The 10,954-nt window shown below is 33.1% G+C and overlaps 2 protein-coding genes across 4 annotated transcripts; one reads left to right on the top strand and one right to left on the bottom strand.

Moving 5' to 3' along the window:
• The first annotated feature begins 311 nt into the window (after positions 1–311).
• On the top strand, positions 312–1,275 carry LOC115960716 (late embryogenesis abundant protein At1g64065-like). The gene has a single exon (XM_031079695.1). It carries the CDS (start codon positions 397–399, stop codon positions 1,027–1,029), a length of 633 nt encoding a protein of 210 aa, XP_030935555.1. The 5' UTR covers positions 312–396; the 3' UTR covers positions 1,030–1,275.
• A 7,175-nt stretch (positions 1,276–8,450) lies between these two features.
• On the bottom strand, positions 8,451–10,480 carry LOC115962336 (probable membrane-associated kinase regulator 5). Of its 3 annotated transcripts, none has more exons than XM_031081251.1 (3): positions 9,174–10,480; positions 8,982–9,047; positions 8,451–8,886 (listed from the first exon to the last, which is right to left on the bottom strand). In XM_031081251.1, the coding sequence occupies exons 1-3, from the start codon at positions 10,159–10,161 to the stop codon at positions 8,807–8,809; spliced, it is 1,134 nt and encodes a 377-aa protein (XP_030937111.1). In that variant the 5' UTR covers positions 10,162–10,480; the 3' UTR covers positions 8,451–8,806. The 3 variants fall into 3 exon arrangements, with proteins under 3 accessions (XP_030937111.1, XP_030937113.1, XP_030937112.1); XM_031081253.1 differs by having other exon boundaries at positions 8,451–8,867; XM_031081252.1 differs by having other exon boundaries at positions 8,982–9,044.
• Between the last annotated feature and the right edge of the window lie 474 nt (positions 10,481–10,954).

The raw sequence follows: 10,954 nt of genomic DNA, 5'->3' as shown, positions 1-10,954 counted from the left end.
CAATTTCTGTATTGACTAAGATTTTCTTTCTACCCCATCCGCATAGAACGTTCTGTACTAATTCACTATCAGCGTTCATAAATATCTTTGAAAATATATCAAATATCATTTTCCACAATTAAAACAAGCCCATGAAGTCAAAATTTAAAGCCGCCGGACGCGACACGTTTTGGTATAAGAAAAAGAAAGAGTAGAAACATTAATCGGCCTTGTTTGACACAGTCAAATGATACGATTTTTTTTTTTTTTTTTTTATTCTTCTCACAACTTGTACCTTATATCATATCCTATATCTATATATTCTTCATCTCACCCCCCACAATTTTCACCATCAAACCCATTTGAGAAACTAGAACTGAAAAGAGTGTCAACACCTTTGTGAAGAACATAAAAAAAATGGCAGAGAAGGAGCAATCACCCTATCCGCTAGTACCAACCAATGGCCATGCCCGAAGTGATGAGGAATCAGACAATGGATCCGCAGAGCTACGTAAAAAGAAGCGCATGAAGTGCGTAGCATATATTGTTGCTTTTGCTGTGTTCCAAACCATAATTATAGTGGTCTTTGCACTATTTGTGATGCGTTTCAAAAGTCCTAAGTTCCGGGTACGTGATGCCTCATTTGTTAGTACTTTTAATTTCACAAATGCTTCATTCGACTTGGTAATGGATACTCAATTCACAATAAAGAACACCAATTTTGGTCACTTTAAATATGAACATGGCAGTGTTACATTTTCCTATGACGGTATGATTGTTGGTGAGGCCCAACTTGGCGAGGCACGAGCCAGGGCTCGATCAACCAAAAAGGTTGATCGTTTAGTGACCCTGAGTTCAAGCGATTTGCCTACCAATTCTAAGTTAACAAGTGATCTGGGTGGGGGTATTTTGCCACTGACTAGCAACTCAAAGCTGGATGGAAAAATACACCTGATGAAGGTTATCAAGAAGAAGAAATCTGCTCTAATGGATTGCACTTTGGAAGTTAATCTTGGAATGAAAAAAATCCAGAATGTGCAATGCAAGTGATACTCTTTGGTTATGTGCCTAAGTTTAATTTTTAAAGATATATATGTTCTTCTTTTTCTTTTTTCTTTTTGGTTTATTTCCTTTCTTTTTATATTGTAATTTGTAAGCCAATTACTACCAAGGGACAACTTTTGTTGACTAGTGTACGTAGTTCGTCCCTCATATGGCTACTCTTTGTATTACGGTACTCATGTTGAAATTTTACTTATAATCAAGTCTCAATCATCCATATATCAGCTTAATTAATGCCTCAACCCTCAAATTTCATTACACGCTAATCCGAAAATTTTCATCTTTTATCATGAAAAATAAAAATATTTTTCAATTTACAGCTCCATTAATTACTCAATATTTAAGCAGCACTTTTTTTATATATATATATATAAATAATTTGATAATTTATGGATATGAACCCTAAATGTCTCTATTAATGATATAATAATGTGTAAACCAATTGAATTACTAAACACTTACGTATCAAGAGTCACTTTGTCATGAACTGCGAGCATAGATTCATGCGTAGCTTCTTGCTACCTATACGGAAAACCATCCTGATGAAAATATTCTCGATTTTTTTATTTGCAGTGATAACAGAAAACAACATGATTGGGCCTGGTGGAGGGAAAGTGAAAATCAGCAACGGTGTAAACTGTATCACTAAGTTACTCAGCAACAAAAGAAAGAAGAATCTCACTTTAAAAAAGAAAAGAAAATTTCTATATAACTAAGTTACATAAAAAAGTCAAAACTTTGCAACTTAACTGACACCTCTTAATATTTTTAAAAGAGATATTCACGTTTCAAATAAAAACAATATCAATAAAGAATGCTTTTTTCACAATAACTAGGAATGACATCTATATAATATCAAGATATTGAAGTGTAACGCTTATTGTTGTCACGCTCTTGTCAAGCTACATCAATATAGTATTTTGGTTCATTCAATGGTGATGGTTTGGTAGGAGAGATTTGTATAGAAAAAGGAGCCGCTTTATTGACAACTATGTCACATACTCACCGTGATATTGTTAGGTTCTTAATAATTCAAATACATTTTTCTTTTATATTTTTAAAGTGTAAGGACACAATTCTTTGGCGGCCCAATAAGGATGTTGGGCTCGCGCATGAAAGACCCCTCACAATATAATTTGTAGAGAGTGAGCTTGAAAAGCTAGCCGTTGGTCACGGGGCGGTGCCCGGTCCTGGTTTTGGAGGGATTCGTGTAGAAAAAGGATTTGGGCTTGAACATTTAAGCCCTACGGCGTCGCATCCCATGGGATGGGTCTCCTCGGACTTGATCCGAGGACCATTAAGGTCTTACCCCGGTTACCCGACGATGGGTTTTTTCTGTGATCTCCGGTGTTGTTGAAGTGTTCTCACCCATGTAGTTTCTCTTTCTTTTTGAGATGGGATGGATCCCCTTTCGATTTACTTACTTTCTTCTTTTATACTCGTCTGCGTTAACTGTCCTTCGTCCACATGTAGGGTCAATCTTTACAAGACTGATATTTGTCCCATCAGTCTAATCCCAGAATTGTTGGGGATGGTTGATAAGGCTGCAGAGTACGGCTCTGTCAGGTGCAGAGTCTTATCTGGAAGGGTAGTAAGGATAACTTCCCCCAAGATATTTTGGATCTCCTTACAAATTCGTTCCTATACCAGTTTTACCCCTTTATTCCGGTGGGATTCTGGATCTGCCGAGGACTGAACTGTCCTCGGCTGCCTCCCAAAACTGTTTTGTGCTCTATATTGTAGAGCTTAGGCCACAGCTCTCCTCGGCTTGGGCCTTCGGATTTTCCAAGAGCAACTGAGCCTGGCCCTTAAATTATTGGGCCCCACATAAAGTATTGGATTTTTTTTTCCCTAATATAAGTGATGGATTTATTTATATGATTATATATGCTTCCTCTTTAGGTCATTCAAGACGTATAGATGATTAACCATTTGTACGGAAAAACAAATTTCAACCACACATTATATTGTTTTCAAAATATCTCTTGCCTTATATAATAATTGAATGTAAAATGTATTATGTTTTCTAGAGAAAATTTTTTTACAAGATTCAAAATACTTTTAAATAACGAATATAAATAGCTTAATTTTTTTTTAAAAAATCTAATATAGAGTATCAACTATATTTTGCTAGATATTAATTATATCATTTTAAGAATTGTTTAGGATTAACACTTATAATTCTTGTATACTATTGTCATTTTTCACTTAATAAAAAAACAAATTATCAAATTTTTTCGCGCATTGCACAAGTCTACAATTAGTGTTAATAAAAATGGTATCAGTAATATACTATCTATATAAAAGTGATATTGCTCGAATTTCGATTTGTGAAAAACATTGTGGAAAAAAAAAAGAGTTACAAAAAAAGCTAAAGGTACTAAGAATTTTATTATTAAGAAAAATACTAATGTTATTACAAATTTTATACATAAAATAAAATTTATATATCCTTAATTAGGATTGCTCCATCTAAATGGTTAGCTGAAAAGTCTTCAAATTAGGTACCCCTCTGTATTTCAACCTCTTTATTCCAACCCTGATTCTTTGACCTTGTAATTTGTATGCACCATTAATTTAGACCAAGGTGTTGATCGCCCCCACATCCTTATGATATTTTATTTCAATATCACACCTTAGGTGGAAAATTTACTTTAAATTTAGATCAATTACGGAAAAAGTTAGGGAAATAGTTTTTAAAATGTAATTTTTCCAAAAGATTAAATTTATGGGTTGGAGCAGATTTATATTATATTAATTTCTCTTCTTCTTTTTTTCTTTTTTTTTTTTTTTTTAATTTCTCATTCACACGAGACTTTCACTTGTACGTGTATACAACACTATAAATTCTTCTGCACAAACACAAGACACAAGAAATACATACCTCATGTGGGCATCTAAAATCATATAAATCACCTAAGTAGTTATTGAATATTTGAATAGTCAAGTAGCATAAGATATATATATAATTTGATAGTTACAATGGTAATGAGAGGATTTGAATGTATCTGTTTAAAATATAAGAAGGTGTCAGTTGAGCTGCCAAGCTCTAGGCTAGGCACAAAAAGTGTTAATTGTTAAGTGTGTATTTGGTTCAGTTTTTGTTGATAACTTAATTAACTTAGTTGCTTATTTATAGTTTTTAAAAACTTTAATTTATTTGGTACAAGTGTAATTTTGTCTATTTCTTAACACAAAAAGAAAATAAAATAAAACTAGTCAAAACGCAAAATTAACATCTGAGTAAGTATGTGTCAAATAATATTGTCAGACATTTAAAGATTTTTTTTTTTTTTTTTTTTTTTGAGAAACACATTTAAAGACAAGTATGAGATGTTTGTAGGAGTATTTGTACTTGAAGACACTTAGGCAAGTTCTAGATAATTCCTTTTTTTTTTTTTTTGGTAAACATAGATAATTCCTTTGTCTTCTTATATTCCATTCTTTCTATGTATACATAGAGAAACATTCTTTTGTAATAAACAACTAATAATAATACAAGTTTTTATTATTTTGGGTGGAGGGTTTAGTTCCAATTTTAATTCTTAATTTTTGAATTTGACATGGACCTATTTTGGAGACATCTTTCAATTCGGCATGTCAGGCCCATGGACCCCTTTTTGAATTTGTCAGGCCCGCTTTTATTTTTATTTTTATTTTTTTCAACAAAAATCGATTCTCCATTCTCGCCTAATGAAATCCAACGAAGCCCGTTCCGTTCTCAAGTTGTCCATGTTATTGTAGTTTTCTTCATTCAACAAAACTCCGAGACCTGCCAAACGGGTCATCAAATTGGGTATGGGTTAGAAACTTATTGATTAAAATAGCTTTTTCTTTTTCTTTTTCTTTTTTTGGCTACCATCCTTACCATAATTTTAACCAGGCCCACACTCAATTTTACAGCAATTTTTTTTATTAAAAAGAAATATCTCTAACTTTCGTTGAAAAAATTAATCATAATCGACAAAAAGAACATTAAAAAGATATAGTAGAACACCCTCCATCCACGTAGAAATACCACTAACATGTTTATAAGATTATAATACTTACACATGAGACCACCAAGAAATACATGGCGATAAAAAAGTTATCGTGCACATGTTAACATTTAAACATGACGTGATTTTTGGCATGTTATAGTTTTCCTTCTAACAAAATCTTTTCCTCCTCAAAAGCGGGAAAAAATATCTCTAACTTTCGTTGAAAAAATTAGTCATAATCGGCAAAAAAGAATATTAAAAAGATATAGTAGAACACCCTCCATCCACATAGAAATACCACCAACATGTTTATAAGATTATAATACTTACACATGAGACCACCAAGAAGTACATGGCGATAAAAAAGTTATCGTGTACATGTTAACATTTAAACATGACGTGATTTTTGGCATGTTATAGTTTTCCTTCTAACAAAATCTTTTCCTCCTCAAAACCGGGAAAAAAAATCTCTTAGAAATCTATGGATATTCTAATGAGGACTCACAATATAAGACTGGTGGAGTACATTTACAAATGAAAAGACCCCATTAGCAAAGACAGATCCAATGAACAAGAGCCATGAAAGGCTAGTTCCAATTGTCCAGGGGTTACCATATGGGAACCTCGTTGGACCATAATGTTTCCTGAGTTTGTTAATTTTTCTCTTAACAAGGAAGGCAAAATATTGGAAAATGGGCTCACATGGTACTACAAACATACACAGTGCCTTGATGCAGATGCCACTCTCAACAGAATGAGACACATAATCAGTGGAGGAAACAGAGAAAATCTATATTCCTTGGACGAAAATATGGTGTCGGGTCTTTGTTTGTGTTGTGTCTGTTGGTGCATCGCATCCCCCTTACCTAAATTTTCTGAAAACACTCGTAAACCTCAACATCTTCGACGGGTTTTTATAATAAAAATTGGTACAATGAACCATCTTTTTTTGAGTCCATTCCTGAATTTATAGGCACACTTCTTTTTATCTTACGAGTTACGAAATTTCATTATACGAATAGAATATTCGTTCTAATAATTACATACTAATAAGTGTTATATTTGTCTAATCACTTCTTTAAACTGATAATTGCACACATAAACTATGGTTTAAAATATTTAGTACGAACAACATTGATGCTTTTAAGTTGTACAAGTTATCTCAGCTCGTAAAGCAATGGTATGGGGTTTTATTATCCGTCTACACTAAAAATCAATGTTAAAGAACAATTATTATAGAGCAAACGTCATATGTTTGAAAAAAATTATATTTTAAAAATAGTCTTGTAACTTAATAGTATTACTTGTTCTCCTTTACGTAGATAATTACGATTCTAATTCCCTCTTCTATTGTTGTAATTAATAATTATCAAATTAAAACAAAAAAAAAAAACATTATTCTATATTTCAACCAATATACATTCTTAATCTTTTTTTTTAATCTTCATTTCTTATTATTTACTGATCTTGATTTCTCTTTTCACTTTTAATTTTTTTTCCCAATCTCTCTCTAGTGGAAAATATGTTTGGATAAATTAATTGGAAATAAATATTTGATAAAAATATTATTTTTGTCCTTAAAATATAGTATACAATATGTTCAATTTTTGCCACTAACATTTAAAAATATTTTTTTTTCATCTCTGAAAATTTAAAATGTCCCCTATTTTGTTATTTAGTCTAGATTTATTAAGATTTTTTTTATCAATATGTTTAACAAAATATATATTTTAAGGAAACAAAGATAATATAATTTAGGCTTTATATAGGTATTTGAAATACCACTCAAATTTTGTGTTCGTATCTTCGGTTTTGATGACAAAAATACTCAACATAAGTACATGGTATAGTGATTTATAAAGTAATCTTCTCTTTCAAGAAATACCTAAGTACAAGGGATAAAAATAAGATGAATTGTGGATGTCATGTCCCCATCCATTGCCGCTTTTAGGGCCCGAAAAATTTGTGCAATGTGAGAATAAGTTCATGCCAAGGTGGGGTAGGGCAGGGCGTGGGGTAGAGACATTTTGTCATTTTTAATTAGTGGTTATATAATTGTGATGAATTGGAGATGAGTGATAAAAGAGAAGGTTGTCGGTGAAAGTATCGATAGAGGAAAAGATAAATGTTTTTAGGAGATAATAATATAATAGGTAAATAAAAAAAAAGACATTTTTGACAAACAATTAAGTCGGTAAGTTTGTACTAAATTTCAATTGAATCTATTACTAACATTACATTTTTACTTATCACTAATAACCTACCACGTTAACAAATATTGAATTTTTTGTCAAATTTGTTGCGTAAAAACTGTCTTTATGGTTACTTAAGTGTTGTGACTAGTAAATTTGAGAGTACCTTCTGATTGGGGGGATGGGGACCATGTTGACTAAGGTGGAATGTGAAGGTCCATGAGATTTTTTGGCCAAAAAGTCAGCAATGGGATATGGGCCACAATATTTTGTACATATTGGCACTTCATGTCATTTATTATAATGGTTCATTTGGAAAATTGGTTATGTTTGCAGCGCCAAAGAGCCGGAGCCTTCGTCCTCATTTCATTTATGACTTCAAACAAACAGTCTTTGTCTTACCCTCTTTTCAACTTTAAAATTTGAAGTTCAAATTTTCAACTGTCTCAATCTGATGTGTGGAAGTTTTAATTTTCAGCCGCGGATGGCAGTGTGGATCTTTCACCTTTGTGCTTGCTTAATTCTTAGTTCTCTTCCATAAAAATTTAGTAGAAATGGTTATAAACTTATAATAATAATAATTTAGTTGCTTCAGCCAGATTTCATATGCAAAATTGCAAATGTTCATCTCAATCTAATATAATTGTTGGTGTTGTAATTTTCAAAAAAAAAAAAAAAAAAGGTTTATGTTGTTTGGGAGTTTCCAATATTAGAGTTTCTACTATCTAGTAATGCAAAACTAGTTTAATGGGGGGCTATCAATTGGGCAGCATATAATAATAATGGTGGCAAATTCATCCTGCTTAAGTTTGGTCCAAAAAGGAGTAGATGTGCCTGACAACAATGTTTATGTTAGCAAAGCATATATTTCTGTTTCTATTAATTAAAATCAAATCATGTCAAGAGCACAGAAAAAATATAATATAATTTTTTAAAAAAAATAAAAGAAAGAGAGGAGCTTTTCTTAGCATTCAAAAGTCCTTTTTGAAAGCAAGAGCTTTGCCAAGATGACATAACATTGAGACATCCTGCAATTTTATAGCCAATCAGAAATTTGGTGTTTTTCATTAAAAATATATATATATTCAAGGTAAAAATGTAAAATCCGAATTGGTATTGGTAAGATGATATTAAAATTGGTGACATAATGCTTGCAGAACCTTGCCTCCAAATAATCAATGAAATAAACAGAAAAACAGAAGCAATAGTAACTGTCAGTCATTTCCAATCTTCAAATGCAGAGAAATGATTATATCTTTGATTTGAACAGCTATCTCACAAATCAAAAGAGGTGACATAATTCTTGAATGGAGGGTCCAAAACAACCAACACACACTCAGACACACAAAGAAGATCCCAAATCTCTATTCTTTCAATCTGTTCATAATGACCCATTTCTTTACAGTCACAGACAACGCCAAGTGAGTGCACCCACTGGTCATCATAGCTATCACCTAAACAACAAAACTTCTACCCTATCCACTGCTATTGCTTCTTTCTTTTTTACAACAAAACACAAAAACAGAGGAAAAAACGAGTCCCCTGTTCAGATTCCTCCTAGCTTTCAGTTTCATGGAAAAACATTTTCCTCTCTCAAATCCCTTCCTCAATGCAATTTCTGATTAATTTCTCGTCAGAAGGATCGCTTGCAGATCTCCACAATTGAGAAGAATCTGAAATTAGATTCCAAACATTAGAGAAAAGTAATGCTTAATACATAAGTACATAACTGAGCAAACTCAAAATTTTGGAACATAGTGAATTATACCTCTCGAATATGAAGTGCTTGCTTTTTCATGCAAAGTAATAGAACGCGACAAGGAAGAAGATTCTGAAACCAAATTTAGAATAAACTGGTTAGAATCCACCAAAACACATTCAAAGTTTCAAACTTCAAAAAAATAAATTTGAATCTTTATTTTAGAACCACTTTTATACATAAAATCCTAATATCCTATACCTCTGGAACCATTGAAGGATCTCTTGCAATGAAGAATGGCGCTTTGAATTCCATCATGCTGTTGCAACAACGAATCATCTCTCCTATTGACAACTGGTACTGCTCCAATAGCCGATGAAGATTTGCTCTTACCCAAGTGCTTACAAACCACTCTGATCCCCGCCGGAATATTCCCCTGCTTTTCCTTCTTTGGCATCGCCATTGTCGCCGGAGACGAAGCCGGTGAACCAACCGATAACTCATCAGAGAGCTTAATCTTATCGCTGTACCTTTTTGAGACCTTGTCGTATAATGGCTTAATTAGGTTCAAGTATTTTTGCATCAAATCCTTTGAGAATCGCTCTGTTTTCGAGTCCTCTGAAGCTTGGTGGCTTTGTAGTTTGCTTTCGTTTTTTCTCGAACTATATGCTCTGGTGAGTAGTGAGTTGTTTGGGTCTTCTTCTTCAACTTTGAATTTCAAAGTGGCAGCTTTGCTTTCTTGCTTTCTCAGCTGTTTTTGGTGGGTGTCCATGGAAATGGTTTTGGACTCTCTTCTCTCTGTTTCTAGTAGTGCTGCCATTGACTTTGACCTTGGCTTCTTGAACTTGAGGACTTGGAAGCTTGGAGCTGATTTTAGCAAAGAAATGGGGGACTGAGGCTTGGAGTTGGGCTCAATTGGGAGAATTTTTCTTCTTGATATAGAATCAGTAGGAGACAGAGAAAGGGTTGGGTCTGAGAAATTGAGGACTGCTTTTTTGGAAAGATTGTTTTGGTTGGAATCAAGCCTGGTTTTGTTTTCTTTGTCAGTGTTGGTTTCTGGGTCGGCGTTGGTTTTGTTTTTCTTTATGTCTATATCAGAAACAAGGAGCTCCAAGTCGAAGAAAGAGTCTTCTTCTTCCTCTTCTTCAAATTCATCCCCTTTTTTAACTAGAGGATTTGGAGCTCCATTAGTTGTTAAGGGGTTGATGGTGGTGGGCCTCCAGAACTTGAGGAAGTTCAGAGCATCCATGGTTGTAAGACAGAGAGAGAGAGAGAGAGAGGGAGAGATTAGAGAGATGGGTCTGGTTTGTTTAGGGTTTTGATGGGTTTTATAGTGGGGTTAACAGAGAGAGAGAGAAAGAGAAAGAACGTGAGGGGTAATGAATGAAATCAAATTGAAAGAGCTTTGTTTAATTTTTCACTTCGTTTTATGGCTGTGTTTGCAGCATTGGGAAGCAGAGAGAATGAGGTAAGCTTTTCTTTTGCTTTCTTAAGAGGGAGAGAGAGAAAGAAAGAGCTTTTTTTTAGTTTTAGTTTTATGTTTCGTGGTTTACTTATTACTACATGGAATTTATGACGTGGGTTTTAACGAGTAAGCACGTGAGACTGGTCTTTTGAGTGTATGTGTTTGTGTTTACTGTCTGTACCTTGTATAGACTTCACAGTGGTATACCCTATAAAGTGTCAATGTGCAGACTACAGGCATACAGATTACACATACAGTTCAGATTTTAGTAGACCCACGCGCACATAAACTGTCTTAGTAACTTGCTTCTAATCCTAAAGAATAGTTGGTCATTCTTAAGTTCAGTATCCATAGTACTAGATCTATTGAGATGATAATATGTGTCAATTTTTAAATATATTGAGATGAATAACTTGCTTCTAGTCCTAAAAGAAAGATGGTTTGAAATTGGAATATGATTTTAAAATAAGGTTTGCCTTAAATTATCAATTAATAAACTATTTTAAAAAAATAATTATGAAAAATAAAAGAAATGACTAGCTTTTTTTTACATTTTTTTTTTCAACTTCTCATGATT

Source organism: Quercus lobata, chromosome 9, assembly GCF_001633185.2.
Source record: "Quercus lobata isolate SW786 chromosome 9, ValleyOak3.0 Primary Assembly, whole genome shotgun sequence".
Classification (NCBI taxonomy): domain Eukaryota; kingdom Viridiplantae; phylum Streptophyta; class Magnoliopsida; order Fagales; family Fagaceae; genus Quercus; species Quercus lobata.
Note: the sequence above shows the minus strand (reverse complement) of the source record. Positions and strands in the feature narration are given on the sequence as shown.